This window comes from Xenopus tropicalis, chromosome 1 (genome assembly GCF_000004195.4).
Source record: "Xenopus tropicalis strain Nigerian chromosome 1, UCB_Xtro_10.0, whole genome shotgun sequence".
Classification (NCBI taxonomy): Eukaryota; Metazoa; Chordata; class Amphibia; order Anura; family Pipidae; genus Xenopus; species Xenopus tropicalis.
Window position 1 is genome coordinate 98438473 of NC_030677.2, and position 23640 is coordinate 98462112.

At 38.4% G+C, this 23640-nt stretch overlaps 1 protein-coding gene across 1 annotated transcript in view; it reads right to left on the bottom strand.

Annotated features, from left to right (window-relative positions):
* Positions 1 to 23317, bottom strand: part of onecut3 (one cut homeobox 3) — a 44386-nt gene extending 21069 nt beyond the window's left edge. Inside the window, exon 1 of the mRNA XM_002938821.5 lies at positions 21806 to 23317. Within this exon, the coding sequence (XP_002938867.1) occupies positions 21806 to 22832 (1027 nt within the window). The 5' untranslated portion in view covers positions 22833 to 23317. The remainder of the gene's footprint in view (positions 1 to 21805) is intronic.
* Positions 23318 to 23640: the final 323 nt, after the last annotated feature.

Consider the following 23640-nt stretch of genomic DNA (forward strand, 5'->3'; position numbering starts at 1 on the left):
AAGAAGTGGAGTTTTCTATTTGCTAGTTCTATTGACAACATACGGCCCACAAGCCATTGCTACAGAATAGATTTCCTGACTGTATTTGGAAGTGTCTCTGATAGGGCTCTGTCTGTTCTATATGACTGAGTATGATTTTTTTGTTTATTAATGGAGAAGGAAAGGTAAAAACTAAGTAAGCTTTATCAGAAAGGTCTATAAAAATTCAGCTTTAAGCAAAAGAAGCAGGATTTCTTGTCTTTGTTTTCCTCTGCCAGCGTCTGTGTAGCTCTCTCCTCTCTACCCTCTCCTTCTCCCCCCTCTCTCAAGAATGCTAGGAACTCCCCCCCCCCTTAGGGATGTGTGATCTGAGCCAATCAGCAGGAAGCTTCTTCATAGACCTACTAACTTTGCATGTACACCGATCTTGGTCTCGGTGCAGGAGCAAGGCATTATGGGAACTTTCTTTACAGAGCTCAGCATTTTTTTTCCTATGAGGCTTCTGATCATCTGAACAGGAGAAATATGGGGAGACTTAAGGGCACTATTGAGAGAACTGAAGGTATGCCTGCATCTTGAGATTAACTCTTTATTAGCCTTTCCTTCTCCTTTAAAGATGAATTTTTCAAAAACCAATATTTTCCTATAAAGCATTCCAAATACAGTTTTACCATTTCCCGGTAGTGTATGTGCAAGTCCACTGCAATGTACTAAATGAGCCCTTAGGGTTTGTCATTTTAAACATATTGCTGAGGCTAATAAACCCACTTTGTGTCTTCTTTTGTGGTTTAGATGTCATTTGGGTAACATGTAGATACTGATGCTAACAAAAGTATTTTGTATAAAATTTTAAATCTACTTGTAAGTGCATACCTGCAGCTAAATTTCCACGAATAATGAACTTTTTTTGTATCAAAGGGGATCATTTACTCTAACAACATAACTCTTATTTAAGATTAGGTTGTTGAGTGCATAACTTAAGAGTCACTTACAAACACAACTGTGTATGTAAGCTGCTAAAACTGATAGAAATGTTGCACTTCTTGACACCAGTGGCATTCATTAAAGGTATTTAGTCTGAACCTGCTCCTGTATGGCTGCACTAAGTGCCATTGACCCTGGACGTGGTTGTAATTCCAAGGTTCCCATAGCATGTTGTGTCAATGAGTAAAACAGACTTGTACTACAAGAATCATGTGTCATGCTATTGTTATGTTGTTTGCTAAAAATGACGCAATCGCCACTTTTACAATTTTGACCACAACTTTTGCTCGATTCTCAAAAACGTAAACTTGAGATTCTGTCCATTTTAGCGCATCAGCTCAGGTGCAAATAAGCACACAGATACAATGGCGCTGGAATTGTGGGAAATTGTTGCATTGAGGGTAAAAAACATTTTATTTACAAAAATTGCACTTTACACACTACATTGTGTTTGTAAACTACCCTCCCAATGTCTTTTTATATGAATATGCGCAGGAAACAGGTTTCTTTCCAAAATAGAACAACATCATAATTCTGCCATCCGTCTATACATGTATATCTCTTAGGTAGCACTCCTTATTGCATGCATTATAAGTTCCTTCCTTAGACTGCATATGCCATTGAGGCAGGGACTAATGTGAATTATAATGTAATGTCTTTGAAGTATATACGTAAAAATATAAACCATCGTGTAATTTGGAGCTTTTGGATAAAGTTTTTGGAATCCAAAACCTGTGCCTGCAGCAATAGCCACTAACCAACACATCAACAATCAATAATTTACCAAGTCTAATAGCTGCGCAGAATAAGCGAGAAAGAAAAGTATTATAAAATAACTGTTGTTCAACCAAATATTGTTTATTTTATTTTTACATGACGGAAATCAATAGCCACGTGTTTCCAGGTTACTTCCTCTGGTGCATCTACTGCTTTTACTGTTACACTGTTATTCTATGAAACAACAAACATATAGAATGTTCCTACTGCAAAAGAATCTGTTATCGAATTGATTCCCAATGGAAGACTATAGTTTTTACTGCCTGTGGTATTCAATCAAATAACCTCAATGCCTAGTTTATACAGGAAAATGGGTTTGATTCATATTATCATTATCAGTTTTGAATTACAGTGAAACCTCTTTTTTACATACCCTGATTTTAAGTTTTCCCAGATTTTACACCATTTTGTGGATGTCCTGAAATAATTTAAAATGGGGGTTCTACTGTAAATTATTCTGCAGTGCTTTACAGAGATTTTTTTTACTATTTACATGATTCCCTGCCCAAGTGGAGCATAGGTCCCTGTCACATTCACACATAGTAGGCTTAATCAGGAGCCACACTTTTTGGAGTGTTGAAGGAAAATCAGGAAGACATGGGAAAAAATGACAAATTCTCTTCTGCTACTGCTGCTGCTCAAGATGGAATTGGATAGGAGTCAAGGAAGTTTTGGGGCAGGAGGGATGTGTGTTTAACCTGGGCCTCAATATGAATGTGCATCTCATACAAAAGACTAGCTGAAGTAGGGGGATCTCGGTTTTATTGTTTGTATTTTTTTTCTACACATAGGGGCAAATTTATTAAATGTGAGTTTAGAGTTTAATACATAAAAACTCACCCACATTCTATTCATTCCTATGGGAATGTAATAAGCGTATTTATCAATTGGTGAACTCTAATTTTCAACCATTAATAAATTTGCTTCTAAAAATCCCATAGGAATTAATAAAATGGGGGTAAATTTTTATGTATTAAGGTCTAAACTCACATTTTAATAAATCTGCCTCTAAGTGCCTCTTCCTCTAATCTTGCCCTGCAAGAAGGATCCTAAAGGGGAACTTTTTTGAAAATAAACATTTAGGGACAGATCAAAGTGTAAAATAGAGCTCACCACAGAAAAATTCACCCACTCACAATTTATTCCTTTGGGATTTTTATGAATGGGTAAAAATTAAAGTTCTTGAGTTGGTAAATGTACTTTTAAAAATTAATTAATTATATAGATTAAATAGAAAGTTGGTGAAATGTTGATATGATGAGCTCTAGCTCTCACCCTTTGATAAGTCTGCCCCTTAATATAAGCTTCATCTCAAAAAAATAAAATACTTTCTGAAACTAGGATGTTACTCTTCACTGTTCCTCTCAGCATCTGTATCTCTTGATTCTCTCTTCATGCAGGGGTCAGAGACAGACTTTGATTGACAGTAAGGTTTAATTCCTTTTACCTAGAAGATGTTCAAAATTAGCAGAAATACTTTTTTTCTCTTGATGCAGGTATGTGCCAGAATCGGTTATGTTGTCATTTGTTTTTGCTGGAGTCAGTTATCTATGTGAGATCTAACACATGTTCTAGAAGGGGAAACCCCCCTAAAAAATGTATTAGACCTACCTGATCAAAATCTGACCCTGCATAAAGAGAGACAGATTGTTGAGGAAGGTATAGTAAAGAGAACTTGAATTTGTTAGAAACGGGACGGCATTTCTAATTTATTATTTTTAGAAATATTCCTATTTCCATGAGATGATGTTTATATTAAATTTCAATTTTTGGTATAGTTCCCCTTTAAGAATATCTGCATGACAGCACCCAAAAATCCACAGTAATGAGAGATAAATATTAACAATGCTAGTCAAGTTGATGCTTTCTTTTTTTGTGTGTTACATTTTTGAAGATTGACAACAGACAACTAGGTACATGGATGGACCCCAGTGATTTAATTTGGCATGAAGAGTGTTTAGCTGAAGTAAATCATGTAGGCACTGAATCCCTGTCTCAGGTCATTCATAGCATCTTAATGATTTAAGGGAGAGAATAGTGCAGACCAACTTGTGGAGATATACTTATTCTATTTATACATTATAGAACAGTGTGTACTGTATACGCAAGTTGGGTCTGCTACCAAAACATGACTGTTTTACACTTGTACAACACTGAATAAGGCAAACTTTTACACAGTTTCTAATTCTGCATTGCTCACTTTTAGCACTCAGCCAGAGGTGCCCTGTCTCACTTAAATGCAAGTTTCCAAATCTTCCAGGTATGTTGGGTTAGTGCCCTCTTAGTTTAATTGCTATTTTATATAAATAGGAATCACCTCAGCAATTTTGCCAATGTCTGAAGCTTCATGTCTGCTACACAGTGATCAAAAATAGTCAAGTGGATAATAATATTGCAAGACAAGTGTACTCAGATCAATAACTCTCCTTCTAAACGTCCACTCCCTCTCATTTTTTCTTTTCTGTCTTTTCTCTTTTCATGCTCATTTTCTGCAGCTTGATATTCATAAGAAAGCTAATTTTTAAGTTTGTGCCAAACGCAACTTAAAAAATCACAATTTGCTATATTTTTACCCACAGTGGAACATTCTTACTAGGGGGCAAAACTTGTTCTTATTTAATAAATAGGGTGTAAACTGTACTGTTATTGATGTGGAAGTTCCAGAAGAGGCAGCATTGTGTGCATTTAACTTGCACTGAGAGCTATACTTACCATCTGTCCAGATCAGGGATATAGTACAAGACTCCTATTGTGGCAGAGTGCATGTTTATAGAGCACAGCAGACACAACTGACAGCATTAGTACAAAGGAGTGCATATATAAGGGAAAGCACTTTAATGGAAGGCATTTTGTTGATTGGATAAATTCTACACCCATTTAAAAACCAAGTGCTGCATCTATTACCTTAGTGGACTAGTGACCTGTGCATAGCAGCATTTTCACAACAGAATTTCTTAACCTATCTTCCCAGTTATGTCACTTTCTTACAGATGGCACACTGACAGTTTGTTTTACAGTGTCACGGTCACTAGTAAGGCTGCAAGCCTATCTTATTTCTCTGCTGAATCTGCCTGAACCCTAGTGCAAGAGAATTCTGTAGGTCTTTAATGAGTCAACTGGATAGGTCTATCAATCGCCCACTTCCCTCCTCCCCACCACCCTTATTTTGATGTACTGCACATCCTTAGCTGCTGTGTAATAACATTTTTCAAGAGGTGGTTGGGGAGTTGAGTTTGCTTGATCACAGTTGAGGCTGGGGCCATGCTGGTTTGTGAGTGAGGACAGAGAGGGGGTGGGCTCCTGTTTCTGCATTGCTTTGGCAGAAATCAATACAGATTCAGTTCAAACCAGCTATAGATCAGGTCTCTGAGCAGCTGGCTGTATATAACACAAACAGCAGAAAATAAATCAGAGATCAACATATCCAGGCTTGGCAAAACACTTTCCACTCACCCTTACTTGACAAACCTTGCACATAGTTTTCAGTGGGTGTAAACCAGATAAGCAATGGGCGAGACCTTAAAATAATTTGGTTCATTTCTATATAATAGCCCCTGGCAAATAACTGTTTTACAGGCACTGCCCTGTCAAGCAGTACAGAAAAGGAGTTAATAAATATTTGTATTCCATTGCACTGCAAAATATACATCATTTATCCACACACGCATATATATATATATATATATATATATATATATATATATATATATGTATATACACACACACATTTTTACAGCTTCCCTTGTGTAGAATATTTTATTACATTTATATATTTTATACTACTGTGGCAGTGTTGTTAACAGTATTAATCAGGCATCTTATTAAATAGAGCTTATAGTTTATGTTTCTGGACCCTAAAATCCAGGGGAATTAAATAAGTTGCTCAAAATTTGTGTTTTAAGGTTATAAAGAAACCTTACATAAACCTAGAATTATTTTAGTATCACTGCATTTTTTCATAGCAAAATAACACAGCAGTGTTTTCTTATTGATTTTTCTGCATGAGCAATGGCCTGGCTGCTTTATGTTAAAATATGAAACAGAAAGTAAAATACGATTATTTAAAAAAAAATCCTCTACACAATTTAACTTAATAAGCAACAACAAACATTGGTCATTTAAGTAAACTGCTTTTTTTTAAAATAATCATGCTATTTAAATCTATATAGGTTTAATATGAAAGAGCATAAATATGGGAAATATTGTTTAAAACCTAATTAACGTTCAAATACATTTATTTCAGTATCTCTAATACTGTAACTGTCAAAATATAATATACTATTAATAGTGATGATTTAATCTGTCCCATTTTGCTTTGGCAAACAATTTTCCAAATGGTCCACTAAATCCACTAAGTCCACTAAATGCATCTTTTTTTTGCAGCCTCTTTCTGTGTGTCATGTTTTTGCCTTTTCTGAGCAAATGCATTGGAGACAATGGGCATTTTTTTACTTTTTTAATTTGTTTTCTTAAATGTAAATATGTAAATAATATTAATTTTTAATTAATAATTGATTTAGAATTCACCTTAAACTAATGGAAAATAAGCTATTTGCCTTAATCTAAAAATTCCAAAAAACAGCTATTCACATTCGACTACCACACAGCAGTCACTCCCTATCAATTATGAGAGGTCCTTGCATTCTCTGTCTGTATTACAACACCACATTGAAATAAAAGTAAAATATTGTGTGGTGTTTTATTCTCTTTTATACCAAGGGAAAATACAACGGTACTATCGGTATTCATTCATTAATACTGTTTTAAAACATCATTAGGGCAGCCCATACTGCAAAACAATTTTAGTTTTGCAAAGGCCTCAGCACATTCCTCAGGAAAGCAAACGCCTCCCCATTTTCAGATACTTTATGATTGACTCTATGCTGCATTAAATATGCAATTTTGAGAATCATATTAAAGAAAGAGGCAGGATAAAACTGTATGCAAAACCCAAATTTCAGTATTTTATGTACTGTATTGCTTTTAGCATTTTCCTATAAGTCAAATTTAGTTGCAGAATTAACTCTGTATCTGTGGAATATGTAAAAACATGCAAACTTTATCTTAAGAGAAAATGAAAAGGGCATTGCTAATAAAGAGTAAATCAAATACCATGTTAAAAAAAAATATATATAGTAAAAAATAAAGCAAGAGATCATTGTAATCAGGGCCAGGAAAGGAAGATAGCAGAGGTTTCAAAACTGTTCTCCTGTTTACACAACAGAGAAACCAATTAATGGACAAATCCCTCATTAGGGTTTAGATGAGGGCAGGGAGGTTGTGGAAGGCCCAGCTGGTAAATGTTGTGGTGGCAAACTTACAGTAATCTCCAGAGCAACATACAGAGTATGTATGTATGTATATATATCTAGACAGAGAGAGAGGAAGACAAAAAGCACTGCATTGCACAGGTTCAGTTGAAGCCTATTTATATGAGTACTCATGCTCTCTCTAGTTGCCTTAAGGGGTAGATGAATTAGATGATTTAAACCTTCCCATAAGTTCTCAACAGAGCGACTTATGATACAGTTCTTGCAAAACGAAGAACTTTTTATTATTTTCACTTTTTCTTTGGATAACATCTGAAAGTAGCCTGACTCTTTAGAATTTTTCATACTCATAAAGTATAGCTCTTGGCTATGTTAGTGAATACTTTTCCATAAAAGTTATTTATTGATTTCCAAAATGACTTCTTTACTGGACACCCCTGAAACAGGTGCTTAAAGGTCCATTTTGCTTCCAGCCTTCTGTTCGTGCATCTGTGCAGCCCTGTGGTATTCACATCAGTTTAGGTAATAAAAAGACTGGCTAAGGAACCATATAAAGATATCTCCCTTCAATGCAAAAACAGCTCTAGTTAGACCTGCTAAAATCCCACATTATAATGAATAATAAAATGCTTATAGCATGTTGTGCTTAATGTTCACAGCATGTGCAAAAAACCCATCCAGCTCAGTCCAAGCTTGTGCATTCTTACACAGACAATCTCGCAAACATTCATTTAACTACCATATTGATAACTGGATAAATCTATCCTTTATAATACACAGGATTTCTTTTAAAAATATTTAGTACACAAATTAAGGACAAGTAGGTCACTGGGCCCCAAGCAATAGTAGGGTCACATTACACAGGTTCCAAACTCCACATCTAAAAGCAAAAGGATACTGATATTTTACCATAGATTACGGTAAAGCAGTTAACAGATTACAGGAGGGTGCTATATTTTAAAGGGGGGCCTGAATTAAAACAAATCAGGATGGCAAAATGCATCTTCATTCATAACACTCATAAATATTATTAAGAAGGCTTTACTAAAGGCATGGAAATGTAAGAAGAGCAGTTATTAACTGAAAGGATGAGCTCAGATAACACTATTTAATCCTGAATCCTTAAACTATAGGGACCTTCTAACTCAAAGCCTGAGGAACACTTGGGTGATGCACAGCTCACGATTTCCGAGAAAGCACAGGCCAGATTCTTTTTATCTGCATAGTATGGTGCACGCTGTGTGTGATGCATTTTATGTCTTGCGTGGAAAATGCAAATCAAATGATGGGAAGAAGATCCCCTGGGAGCGACTGCGGTATAGAAGTTCTGCTCAGAGGCAACTGAGCTTTCTGGAAATCCTGTAAAACTTTCCGCTCAGGGAATAGCAATGGAAGACATTTCAAGGTTATGGACAATCGGTAGAATCAGGGAGAAGGAATAGAATCGGGGTTAAAAATGAGCCTAGGAAAGGTAATTGATTTTCTTTTTCTTTATATATTTTTAGATAAATTCAGTGGCATTATTCTCCAGTAGACTGGGAAATCTTTTTTTTAACCCTTTTAACACACACCAGGCATGTGATTATTATTATAATCTTAGAATTATCTTTTTAGTATAAGTATTATCTTTGCTTTATTGTTTCTGAAGCAAGAATTATTTTTTTCCTAGGAATTATACCTTTTTGTGTATTTTACTTAAACTGTAATGTATACCTTATTTGACATTGTTGTTTATACTTTTGGCCGCAGTTGATTCTGCGTTTTTAGAATGTAGGGAACAAATGACATTAAAACAGACAAGACTGCATATTTATTTTTCAGTATCTCAAAAGTAAGTATAATTATTTTGGCTACTATTCTCCCATTACGGCCTATTATTCAGTATGTTTCTGTTTTCCCTCTTAGTCAATGCTACTGGGACACTGTGTCATGCAATCATCGCACAATGAACTGGAAGAGCAGGAACATCTGCTTAGACCTGAACAAAGAAGTATTGGATGGCAGGAGTATAATGTCATGCCTTGTAGACCCCTGCACATTTGAAGAAGCAGGTTGTGAGGCAGGACCATGTGGCTCTTTGCACTCTTACTCTCCCTTGATATTACTCTCACCCAAGTCAACAGAAGGAACTGCCCCTAGGCATTCCAACTTCCCCAGTCTAAAAAGGCAAACAGATTGTAAGCCATTCAGTAAAAAAGTTTTTTTTTTATCACTGACATTGACATGGCTCTCAAATTATATTACCTGCTAAAGATTATGGAGTTGTACTATTACATGATAAAAATCTTCTCATACCTCATACTTTAAACAGGAAGCATTAAGACTTTCTGGTTTTCTGGGTTTGAGCCCCTATTTCAGGTCAACATATATTTATGCCCCCCAACCCTGTAGGTCAAAACAAAGCACTATATAAAATATGGTGACTACTGTGACCTTGCTATCTAGAAATATCTAGAAACACAAAATAGCATTAATCCATCTATTAATGCCATGCAAGATGGACACCCTATTATTATTAAATAATAATCACCTTTATATTAACTTTCAGTATGTTATAGAAGGGCCTGTTTTGCAACTTTGCAAGTGGTTGCCATTACTTGTATTTTATAATTTTTTGCGCTTCTCTTCTGACTTTTTCCAGCTTCCAATTGGGGGTCACTGACCCCAGCAGCCAAAAAACTATTGAGCTGTGAGGCTACAATTTCATTGCTGTTATTACTTTTTATTACTTATATTATTATTCAGGCCCTTTCCTATTTATATTCCCATCTCTTCTACAAACCACACCCTGCGTGCTAGGCTAAATAAAACCCTAGCAACCAGATTACTGGTGAAATACCAAACTAGGGAGCTCCTGAACAAAAGTCTGAATAACTGAAAGACCATACAAAATAAAAAATGAAGACCAATTGCAAATGATCTTAGAATATAAATATCTATGTGCTACTAAAAAGGTGAACAACCCCTTTAAAGGAGAAGGAAAGCCATTTTGGCATTTTACTTCCAATAGATTCGCCACATTAGTGCCACCTAGAACGCTATATTTATTCAGCAGAAAGCTTTACTATACCTGAGTAAAGAGCCCTAGAAGCTATCTCTGACAGAAGCTGCCATTTTAGCTTGGTCTTGGTAGCTTCCTGCTGCAGTTATAGCTGTTGGAAGCTCAGATCACACATTTCTAAGGGTGGGGGAAATGAGTTCTTATGCATTCTTATGGGAAGGGGGAGCAGGAGAAGGGAGGGGGAGATGGAGAGATCTGAGCAGACTCAGGTCCCAAACCTGAATGAGCCCTAAAAGAGAGATAGTCTGATACCGAACAACATGTTCCCAAGAAAGGAGACAAGAAATCCTGTGTTTCTTTTGATAGAGGACTCAGTGCAGCTTTTCTATGAGTGCTTATGGCTGTATTTACATAGACCTTTCTGATAAAGCTTACTTAAATTTCACCCCCCACTGCTGCTCTCTACATTTGGAATGCCATCCCTGAATTCCTCTGGAAAGAATTCTCCTTCAATCTCTTCAGAACTAAACTCAAAGACTCCCTCTTGTAACCCTCGAATAGAATCTGAACTGGAACTGGCAGTGCCACCCACTGTTACCTGCAGCACTAAACACCCTCCCAGTTAGACTGGCATCCTCTTAGTCACTTAGCTCTGTGCAATCCTTCATGCAACTGTACTTTTTATTTATTTGTATACATTATTGTACTCTGTATTTATGTATTTATTTCTGTAATGACAACTACTTGTTTATTGATGTATTGTTCTGCTGTACTGTGCTGCATATATAAGTAGCTCTATATAAATGAAAAAATACATTCATACTTTCATATAAATAAACTGATACTGTTACACTTTTCTTGTAATAGTAGAGCCCATCTTACAGCTTTACAGAGATGTGCTAGCTATGAAGGGAAATCCAGTTCTACAGTTACACTGAGCTAGGGCAGTGTAAGCAGTGCTGTTGCAATGTGACAATGCAACATTACTTCAGGTGGTACTTTACAAGGGGCAGCAAAAAACCCTGGAACTTTTAGAGGCACCATTTTGGTTCTTTCTATCGCAGAAAGCATCACTGCAGGAGCAGCAGATCTTGAAGAACCACTGTGCATGATCCTTCTATAAGCTTCTATTGGCTCTATTTAGTCCCTGACTATTGAAAGACTGTGCTGACCCATTGGTTAACACCATAACCACAACTCTGTGTTCACCAAAGTTAAATACTGTCAGTGTGTAAGTGTGAGAACCTATAAGTAACACTGGGCAGGTCTGCTAATCATAATGACATGTTTCATGTTTCTGTTATATTTCTGTTATATTATAGGAATGTGTCAGTATCGCTTTAATTTTAATCATCTAAAAAATATCTGGTGAAGCAGTCTCCAGTTAAGGGATGTAACAAATGTGCATTGTAACTTCATAAGGCTCATTTACTCAAGCAGAGCTGTATGCTAAAGTCTGGAACATGTTGCCATGTTTTTACCCACAAAACAGCATTTTACTCTGAATTTAAGGCTGAGTGCAATTCAGCTTATGCCAGATTTAATCATGTTGGTGCAATACCCTTTGGTATGGTGGTCAGAGTGTGCAGTGGGAATGAATGTATTTCCAAACAATTCCATTGGCACAAGTACTTAACAGAATGCCATTTGACTGGTGTATTACTGTGCCAGTATATATTAGCTGAAATGCTAGATACCAGGGGTTTATGGAACCCAGTAGAGATGTTTTGCACCAACAATAATTTTTGATAGCTTAGTTACCAACCATCAAATACAAGGTACAGTTTTATTATTACAGAGCAAAAGCAAATTATAACAAATAAGACTAGTTTGCTTCAACAGAGTTATATGAAAAAAGACATTCCCATATTTGGAGCTTTCTGGATAAGGGGTTTCCATATAATAGATCCCATACTTTCACGTGTATGGGGGTGATTTAATAGCATTCAAATGTAAAACTTCACCATCTAAAACAATCCAACACCATCTAAAACAATCCAACAACACATTTTTAGTGCAGGCAAGGGAGCAATAGCTGAACTGGGAAATCAGTTGCATAATGTGGATATTTCTCTGCTTAACTGCCAAGAAGAAGTTAAAATGTACAAGACAAGTTTGTATTTATGCACCATATAGTAGCTAAAATATTATTTTATTAGAACCACACTTTCTAACATGCCTCTTTAAAAAGGTACAGTAAGAAATAAAACACAGATGAAATCTCTGTTGCAAATAATACAAAAAGGTGCATAGTTATACAACCTGTGTATATATTTGAATATTGTGCAAAAACGATTGTAAAATACATAATATGTTTATAAAACTCTATGAACACCATGCATCGTGATCATAGAAATAATTACTTACAAAACAAGTTTTTTCCTGCTTTTTTTAAACCAAACACCCAAGTTTTACTCTTGGCTATGTATTTGCATAAAACCACTACACAGCTATATACAACCATGTCATATTACAGGGCGTACTGTTGGAAAAAGTAGTGATGTACAGTGTATTTCCATGCAGGTTTTTGTAAATATGCTCCCTGATTAATGTGTTTCTGTGTGTGTGTATGTATAAGTGTGTATGTAGGGTTGGTGCTGGAGGGTATTCTTTATTTACATTACAACTGCTGGCAATCTGGTGTTTATTTCTGTTATGTAACTTAATATTTTCTCCCAGCATATGAAATATTTCCTCCTTTTTTAAAAGGTATTTTGTCACCTGATTGATTCATAAAATATTAACATAATCATTTGTTTATATACATTTCCAACAAATTAAGCAGTGATTTGTAGAGGATACTTAATCATTCGCATCAGTACCTGCCTTCTGCCCCCAATGGATTTTAAAATCTAATTCCCTTCTACAGACACACAAATTCAATTTCATCAGAAGTCAGTTAACTTACCAGTGGGCTGTTAGATATCAGCAGGGTAAGCTAAAGAAACCCACTGGAAAACAGAGATATACTTTAAACCTTATGCAGATATTGAACACTGAGATATAAAAGTGAGGCAAAGATATATATATGGGAATGTTTCATATGCATTTATCCCCCCCTGTTGCTGTTTATTTTCACTTATATTAAACATGGCTCTGTGCCCCTTACACTAGCTCAGGGGTGGGCAAACTACGGCCCGCAGGCCACGTCCGGCCCCTTGGCCGGAATTAAACAGACGAAGGGGGCGTAACACTGGCCTGGCCCTGCCCGCCCTGGCCCGGTCTGGCCCAGGGGTGAGTAAATGTGGCCCGTGAGCCAAACAGTTTGCCCACCCCTGCACTAGCTATATGTGAGGAATGGTCTCTGTAGTATCTGCAATGTACTTTTAAGGCACAGAGGCAGGCCGGGTAAGAAGGCATAAATAGGAAGTACTAGCGTGATAGAGTAAGCAGAGGAAGGAATGGGAATTGTACAAGGAATAAAGTTGACTCTCCAATGCAAGCTGTGTGTGTAATTTATGCATTAAAAGGACATGTAAACCCCACACACAAAAATGTTATCAGGGAACAGCCTTTTTGAAATCTTTCAATACCTGCCACTCTGGTTGTCCAGAGGTTAAAGGAACAGTAACACCAAAAAATGAAAGTGTATAAAAGTAATTACAATATAATGTACTGTTGCCCTGCATTGCTACAACTGGTGTGTTTGCCTCAGAAAGACTACTATAGTTTATATAAGTAAGCTGCTGTGTAGCCATGGGGGCAGCCATTCAAAGGAGAAAAGACACAGGTTACTTAGCAGATAACAGATAAAACACCCATTATATGGGGTTTATCTACTAGTTATCTGCTATGTAACCTGTGCCTTTTCTCCTTTTTTCCAGCTTGAATGGCTGCCCCCGTGGCTACACAGCAGCTTATTTATATAGTAGCTTTTCTGTAGCAAAAACACCAGTTTTTTGCAGAGCAACAGCACGTTATATTTTAATTACTTTAAAACACTTTAATTTTTTGATGTTACTGTTCCTTTAATAGTAAGGCTGCAGTGTCCCCTTTATCACTTAGATTTTCCTTCTCCTCCTGTAACTCACTCCCCCCCCCTCAGAATTGCTTTGACTTCTGGCTTGTGGGCATGCTCAATTGTTCTAAGCTCAGATTACTAAACACACCCTCCAGTCTAGCAGACAGTCAAGAGATGGCATTGCTGGTTCCCATAGAAACTCAGCTCTAGTTGTCTGCTTCAATTTTTTTCTCCTAACTTTCTCTCCTGAGCTCAGCTCAAGCAAAGCAGAACTTTATCAGACAGTTCTGCCAATGTCAGGCTGTATGAAATGTATGCTAAATATGGGTCTTTGTTTGCAGACTTAAATGTATCTGATTATGTATCAGAGGAAAAATGGCCTGTAGGTGAAAGCTGCTATTTGCTTTTAGAAAATGTGATGGTGCTAGAAAACAGAGAGGATATATGCAGTACAAATAATGCCATTTGGGTGGGGGAGACGTGCCCAACTGATATACATTGTAGGCAAATGTAGGCTTTACATGTCCTTTAAGCACACACTGACTGATGCAGACATAACAGTTTCTAGCCAGTGAATTTAGGTCATAGACATTGACCATTATTGGAAATTAAAGAAGTAGCTCACTGTTAATAATTCAACTTTTAGTATGATGTAGGCAGTGATATTCTGAGACAATTTGCAATTAGTCTTTTTTTTATTTTTGTTTTATTAGTTAGCTTGTTGTTCAGCAACTCTCCAGTTTGGAATTTTGGTAGCCACCTGGTTGCTATGGGGCAACTTACCCTGGCAACCAGCTAGTGGATGAGAGACTGGACAATGAATAGAAGAGGACACAAATAGAAAGAGAAGTAATGAAAATGAGCAATAACAATACAAAACAACAGAGTAGTTATTTTTGGGCTTTTAGTGTCACTTAACACCATTTGAAAACTGGAAAGAGAAAAAAGAAGAGAAAGGCAAATATTCCAAAACCTATAAAAATGCAGACCAATTGAAAAATGCTAAAAATAGGATATTCTGTGACACACTACAAGGAAACGCAACTAATCATTTTCAAAATGCTTGAACCTGTCATTACAACATCATCCAAGGGTGGGGGGAGGAGCCAAATGTTGCAGAGGAGACACCCAACGCTGACCCACTTACCCACACTAACATCTTCATCTGAATTTCATACCACATTTTTCAGGGAACTAAAGATTACTGGACTGAGACAATATGAGAGACAAGGTTCTATCTGCAGGGTTGCTTGGCAGACACACTCAGGATCAGGAGTTGGGAGGGTTCAATAATCCAAGAGAACCTCAGAGTAGTTGTGTGGTTCTTCCAGACTGAGAGGAGCCAATTAAGATAAGTTTGTGTCATATGTCTCATATGGATCTATCCTAATATACTCCTAACTGAGTTTTTCAGAGCAAGTTTCTTTGGGTAGAGACCTGGAACGTTGTGGAGGGATTCTCTATCCTGCCTTGGGAACCCCACAACGTCCTCTAACATGAACAGGATTTCACAGATGGAGAGAGGGGAGTATGGACTACCCCCCCCCTCCCAGGAATGGGTAACATTGCCAGCATTGTAACACAACCTCTGCTGCAAGAAAATGTCATCTGCATGAAAAACATGACCATGTGAAAACTTTTATGTGACTTTAACATATTTAAATTAAAGAGGAAAGATATGTTAAATTAGATAAATATCTGCCCCTAGTCTCATGTCCCTAAATAAATCTTCCTGTTGATATTACAAATTAATGATATATTTAACATATTTTGGTAGAATAACCCAATAAATGAAAAATCATGCTGCAATGTTTGTATTCTCCTTACCAATCTAGTTGAAACATTTTCCTACCTGCTTTCAAGCAGAATTAGAAATCTCTACTTCTTTTCATGAGGTTGGTAAGAGCTGTTTTCTATACAACAGATGGAGTAGCCAGGGATAACCCCCAACCCCTCCCCCCCTTAAAGGATACATTATCATAGGCTTGCCCCCCATTCCCACTGTTTGCTCCCCCAGGTCTGAAAACATTACCTTAATGAAAATCTGCTATTTTTGTGCAAGACACATAAATGTGTACAGCGAACATGTAAAGCTACTTACATAAGCATAAAATCTTCCTATATTGTCAATATTATAACAATGACACAAAAAGTTATAGGACACAGGTTTATTGCTGTTCTATGAATAATATCCCAATGGAATATTCTTTATAGTGCTACTTTTGTAATTCCTTTACAAGAAATGGAAATAATAATTATAAATAATAATGTTGCACTGCATTGAGTCCTGTTTTTTATTCTAGACTATCCAAAACTATAAAAATAAGTAGAATGTAGAAATTAAAGAATTGACTAGATTATAATCTGGAGTATGCATGGATATATTTGCTGGGCCGATGTCTACCATATAACCTGGGCATATATGGCAGGTCGGGGGTTCGTTTGACAGACTAGTCTGTAACCCACTGGGTTAGTAGATGATCTGCCTATGTTCAGTGTCGGTGAGTGAATAGCGTATAGACACATAGAAGAGGAACCTCTAAATTTTCACCACCCTGTATGAATCCGATTTGCTTCTTTTTGTATCTATTGTGTCCAGTGTAAATATCTATTTATAACGAGACGCAAATTACACTTAATAAAAGTAATGAAAATTCATGTATGCTGGAATTAAATATAGCTTTTAAAAAATATGGATTATTATTAAACAACTTGTGTCGCCTACTAAATGTAATGATAATATCACCGATTCAGTGTATGTGCCTGTTTTCTCTGCTGAAAATATAAAGTGAAAAAGTCTACGCGCATTTAAATGCAATAACTAAGAATAAAGCAGTATTTTGCAGGTGCCACTAAAAACAATTACATTTTAACAATGGTACCCCAAAAATACTCGGTCCCCCAGCAGTGTCCGGAGGCTTCCAACAAGCCCACAAGGACTGGCAGTAATGTGTCCAATTTGTGTTGTGCATTTGTAAGATTACAATTAGACTTGGCCGCTAAATACATGGGGTGCTGCTCCTTATAACATACATTTAAAAAAAAAATATCGCAGTCCCTGTGCCAATTAGAGCAGCGCTATCACAATAACAGCGCAGCCCCTCCACCCAAATTAAACGCAGTTCTGCCCCTACATTAGTCTGGGCCTCTGAAGGATATTTGCGGTTTGGTTCATGCTTAGTGAATAACAGTAGCTGCGTGTATTTAAAGCGAAACGCTCATTTTTGAGAGAAGGGAAATACCTAAATCAGGCACGTCCAACCCATATGCTTCAAGCTGTTGTAGAACTACAAGTCCCAGGCTGTGGCGGAAATACTGAGAAATGCAGTTTTACTGCAGCTGGAGGCTTGAGACTGGACTTCCCTGGTGTTTGCACTGAAAATGTCCAACAAACGATCGACAATATATGCCCTGTGTACTTGTATCTGCGTCCCCCAGGGGGGCCCTCTGATAATGGGGGCCCAGGGCCAATGCCCTTTCTGACCTACCCTAAAACGACTCTATACACACACTAACATGCTGTTTTGCTTCACTTCAGACTTGCAATCTAAACAATATTTGAAGAAGCCACAGATGAAATCGATTCTCCTGACTGAGATGAATTAGGGTTAGTAATTCGAATTTATTGATCCAGCTTCTTGCATCCCCCCAAACACACACACACGCCAGATCCACCCAATATAATTACCAGTTTAAATGTAATCAGAGAACTGCATATGCATGAATGTGTGCAGCTTGAATTGTAGTCGTGAAAGTATATACACGTCAGTGTATCTGTATGTGTACGTATATACACACATATATTCCAACACAGTTGTGTTTGGTGATCGAAAGAGGAAAGGTAGAGTTGTTTTAAATCAAATATAGTGTTAGATGTCATTAGATGTATGCCATACTTTCTGATCAAAAATGCATCTAAAGTCATTTTAAACACATAGTTTCATACATATAAATTTTAGGTATTGTTCACAAGTAGGTCTAAATGTGTGTAATAATGTAGAAATATTTGGCAAATCCTACCGGTAGCTTAATATGGAATCTATAAAGGAAGCTTGTTAAAGTACTTGAAATACAAAAAGTATATTTGTGTCGTAAATGTGAATATTTCAACATAAGTCTGAACGTTCCCACTTTCTTCATTTGCATCAATCCAGCAAATCCATCCCTAACCCAAAGGCTTTTGCTGCACCATCCCCGCTCCCTGGTATGGTTAATAATTCATCTGCGGTTTATACCTTTGTTTTTATGAAGCATTGATTAATATATTAACAGGGCATATTAAACATGCATGAAAAGAAATGCAGCTAAATTCATTAGGACAGCAACCCCAGAAGTGATTAAATGAATTAAATGAATTTGTGCATGGTCAATAAGATCAGCACAACCCGTGTTTCACTGTATAGTTGTACTGCATTAATATAAAGTAGTAATATATAAAGTACACATAGATATACACACACACACATATATATATATATATATATATATATATATATATATATATATATATATATATATATATATATATATATATATATATATATATATATATATATATATATATATATACTGTGTATATATATATTTGTACTTATATGCCGCTGTGCGATTCTACAGTTCGCTGTACTGTTTCAGGGAAAGTCATTATTTTTATATTTGTGACCAAGATATAAAACTGAAACTGCTCAATTAGATTGAACTAGAAAGGTACTTAAAGAGCCAATTGTGGCAGTGTTTAAATCTTTATTTACCAGAACCTTGTAAAGCCAGAACAATTTGCATTCTATTAACTGCTTTTCAATAGGGCATTGACTGGAACTAAAGGATGCCACTATCCTGCCCTAATTACAGCCATCTGAATTACACTAAGTGCATACGAATAGGCACTTCGCACTCAGGGCCTCTCCTTATACTGGGAGAACTGGGTTCTGTGAATATTGGGGCTTCTACTATACTAGGAAGGGAGGCCTATATGTACTGTATATTGTTGGGGTGAAAATACCTAAAAGGCATGGGGTAGGAAAGAATGGCCAAAAGGGGTAATGGGGGAGGCAAGACAGAAACCACAAGAGGGATTGGGTGGGACCAGAGGATCCAAATTGCGATTCAATTAAATCCCTGCGGACCATTTCTGTACCTATAAGATATGTACTGTGAATTAGAATTGAGATTTCAAAATATATTGATAGAATAATTTATATATTCAATGACTGAACTGATATATATTATATATATATATATATATATATATATATATATATATATATATATATATATATATATATATATATATATATATATATATATATATATATATATATATATATATTCAATGACTGAAATACATTGGTTAATCAGACGTGTAGCTGCACAAGTGGGACAATACTCTGTAATGATGTTTGTTGTGTAAATTCAGATGCTCAAATGGGATCGGACAACAGCTATGGAGCACAGGCACCTCTGCTGATGGATAGCACATGCACAGAGTGGAGCACGCCATTATCGGCTTGCACTGAGCTCGTACTATCAATGCAAATAATTCCCTCACTGACCACTAGTCTTGGCCTTCCTGCTTCTTTCCAATGCGCGAAAGTGCCCAGTACCGACGCTGGTTCCGCACACTGGGCGCACTGTAATGGGCATTACGCTGGGCAAAAGATGAAAGTGAATGATCTGTTCAGTGCTGGTCTGTATGAGAAATGGCAAATTGTATTTCAACGCAGTCGAAAAGAAATATCAATACTATCGTTTTATGATATGGTTTCCTGTAAAATGAGTGTGGCATTGGCAAGTGATCCAAGATTTGTGGTAGATGCCAGTTGGCTAGGAAGGTGGTAGGTATAAAGACCTATTCAAAATTGGGTGGGGGATATTACCCCAATATTGGCAATGGTTGGTTCGTTGGCACAGGGGAAAAGAGATTCCCCAGTGGCTCTGTCTGTGTGCTATAGATAATTGATTGGATCTGCCATTTGCGAAATGAAGAGGCCTCGGAGAGATCGATAGGCCGAGAGGCAGCTGGATGAGGATATAGTGAACAGTTTCTCTGCTCCTGATAACAGCTACATCCATCCTTATTATTTTGGACTTGGTTTTCTGCACTAGTACCTGTCTGTATACCTTCCCTCACGTTGCGACGCCCCTTTCTATATGTGCCCCATACTGAATTACATTAACCCAAAGAGAGCATTTATTCAAACAAATCTGACGCAATTCTATGGCAAATCATTTATTGCTCGAAAGCATTAGAGACTTTACTCCATGGGCACCACTCCAAGGTTAGCCTCCAGGTTCTATCCTCTCTAGAATTCATTGCGTTTTTTTCAAATCTGCCTGAATGTGATGAACGTGGCCTAAGCCTATTTTCGTATATGGCGTACATTATATTAGCACTGACACCCCTCACCCCACGACGCCCATTCTCCAATACTGATATGCCCAAACAGGTTTTATTTATTTGGAAGATGGGAACCATGCTGACATAATTTTAATGTTTATGAAACAATTTTCCATGTGAACTTTCCCTGCCTTGGCACTCCAATACATTCTCACAAGTGTGCCCCAGTGCTTGCTTTGTACCTAAAGGATTTCTTATACTATGCTTTCTAATGCTGGCCTGTACCCTCAGACACTCTGTACTCTCAGACATCCACCAGTGAATGCTATGTACCCTCAATTATCCACACTATGAGCCCACGCCACCAGTGTTTGTCATGCCCATTCAGACTTCGAAGACACTCTGTGTACCCTGTATTCATTAGCCTCGATCTCTCCATACTATGCACCCCAATACATATACCCATAAAGTCTTCCTTTCGACTTAGACTTAAATATCATTATTGAAAATCTGTTTCGTGCAATGTTGTACCCGGCCCCTGGCAACAAGGCTTTCCCACGCTACGCACCCTGTGTGCCAATCACACTCGCCTTCCCAACACTATATAGCTCCAACCTTCTTACCCCAAGGCCTATCTTGCACCCTCGAACCACTCCATGTACCCATGTGCATGTGTTGCGCAATAATTAATACCCCAACATCAATAGTCTCAGACTATAATAAGCTATTTTTTTGCCAATATACTATTTTTATACAGGGCCTTAGAGAAAGAGATACCAAAAGTTACTTTAAAATATACATTAATGGATACATTCTAAGTACATAATTTGGCGCATATTTTATGGGAGCACTATACCCAGTAAATAAATACCAGCCTTTCCAGTAACTTCTTTTTAAAAGTGAGGACTAAAACTGGCTATTAGTCAAGATTTAGACCCGTGCAAGCATTCCATGGGAAAGGCTACAGCACAGGTGGTAAACCAGGCCAGACCATTCCCATGTGTTATTTCCAAGTCATGGCAATGCCGCACAATGTGTAGCGCAAGTATTAGCGGAGTTAACTTTGGGGGTGCGTCTCTTTTTCCCGGCATCATCAGCACGACTTGACCACTAAAGTGCCACTGGCTAGAAACCTGACGCAGAATGTAATAGTAATTTAGAACAAAACATACCCCTGTCTCTTCATTAAACAATAGAGAAGCTTTGGCTAGCCCTGATATCCACAAAGCAACTGACATGTTGTGGTGACCTCAAAGAAATTATGTGTTATCCGATAATATAATGGCATATTAAGATGATTGTCAACTCACAAGAGGATCCCGATTTAAACCCTATCATTTTCCACACCCTGAAACTCTGAAGCAGTTGTTGACCCGAAGGGAAGAGTCCAGCAATGTAGGATCTCTTAGTTTTGTGGAAGCGCATTGCACAGGACTAAAACATGGCACATCTTATGGCAAACAGCTGCTTTTGTATATATAAAATGATGTTCTTACCTGCCAGCCTGAGAGCAGACATTCTCTGAAACTCAGGCTCTTGGAGCCACTTCCACATTCTCCTAAAGGTCTCTCGCCCAGACTTAAGCTTACTCCAAGGTTTTGGATTCCTCAAGAGATCGGACAGGGTTCCCTGTGACCTGCACAAGATCCTCTGGGCAAAGATGGCTTGTGGGATGCTGTATCGCTTCAGTTCGGCGGTGATCCGCTGAGCCACCTCTTTGGTATTAATTTCCTCTACTTGACCATTGCCTCCAGCCTGAGAACCAGAGGTGGACGCCTGCCTTTCTCTATCACCCAGGAGGGAGCCATTGGATGAGACGTGGTGGTGGCCATGTGGGTGCATTCCATTTAAAGGTGGCATCATGCCAGCACCTGGGCCACCCAAGCCCCTGGTCAGGTGGTCTTCACTCCTGGAAAGCATGGCAGCATGGGAGTCGAAGCTGTTGGGTGATAACATTTTTTCATTACTCAGGTGTCCTCCTGGGCCATAGGGGCCCAGGGACTGTTGTGAGTTGTGCAAAGTGCCCAGGCCATTGGAAAGCGGAGACAGCGGTTGCCCCATTGTTGTCATGTCCTTTGGATAGTGGCCATAGAGGTTTCCCATTGATGCCAGCCCTCTCTCATCCCTCATTAAGGTGAAACTGCCGCTCACGTTGCCGGCGAGTCTCTGGTGGTGATGATGATGGTGGTGGTGATGGTGCGGATGGTGGAATTTGTCAGATACCGTGGATATGGGCGGCAGGTGCTGGAGAGGGGTTAGAGTGGTGTAGGTGCTGCTAAGGCTCATCCCTGATGGGGATTCACAGGACATGTTCATGGCTGGATGCAATGGGCCGCCGAGATGCTCAGATCTGTATTCCCCTCCGTCCAGGATGGAAGTCATGCTGGTTACCATAGCAGGCCGGCCATGGGACACCAGGTTCCTGTGGGATGGCTGCCTGCTGTGCGAGGAGCTCATTATCTCCCCAGCCTGAGAGTGGGTCACACTGTGTAGGTTCCCTAAATTCTCCATTGTGAGCTCCATCTTCCTCACCAGATTCCGTGTATTGCCCCCCTCCTCCTCCTCTCCTTTCTTCTCCTTTTGCTTTCCAGGCTAATTCAGATTCAAAGCTTTGCCATCGATTACCTTCCCCTATGCAGTCAATCCTGCATGACTTGATGAGCTCTCCCTTCTCCCTCTCTCTTCCCCCTCCTTCCCCTTGGATACAATAGCTGTGCGTGACTCCTGGCTGGAGGTCCCCTCTCTCCTCCACAAGTGATGCTCCTGGCTCTGTGCTGAGGCTGCTGCTGCTGCTGAAAAGCTGCAGATAATGTTAGAGCTCAGACCTCCTGCAGCCTCAGTCTCACAGCCAGCACTGCCTGACGTCAGCATCCCCAGCTCATCGATAAGCACCTTTCCCTGGGCTGCTCCTCTTGGCTCTCCTCTCCCTGTCCCAGCAAGGCAACAGCCACCTTCATCAGGGCTCAGGGACTCTTCTGCCTCACCAGTGTTAGACTGACCATACATGTACCTCTACTTCTATATAGTAATAATCCTCTCAACTGTGATTGTATTTGCCCCCCTCCTCCTCCTCCGCTGCAGGAAATATGAATGGGAAAGGGAGGCTACATTAGACATACTGCGGGACACCACGGTTGTAAAGGCTGCTGTCAGGCATCTGCCTCTTTTTCCTAATGCATTACTGAGACTGGGGTGGAGGTGGAATGTTTATTCTGCTTCAGAAATTATGTTTATGCTGTCAGCTTGCAACAATAAGAGTAAGGAGATACCCTGATCATGTTCCAGCCCCAAAGTAACTAACCTGCAAATGGGCCACAAACTGAAGGATGGA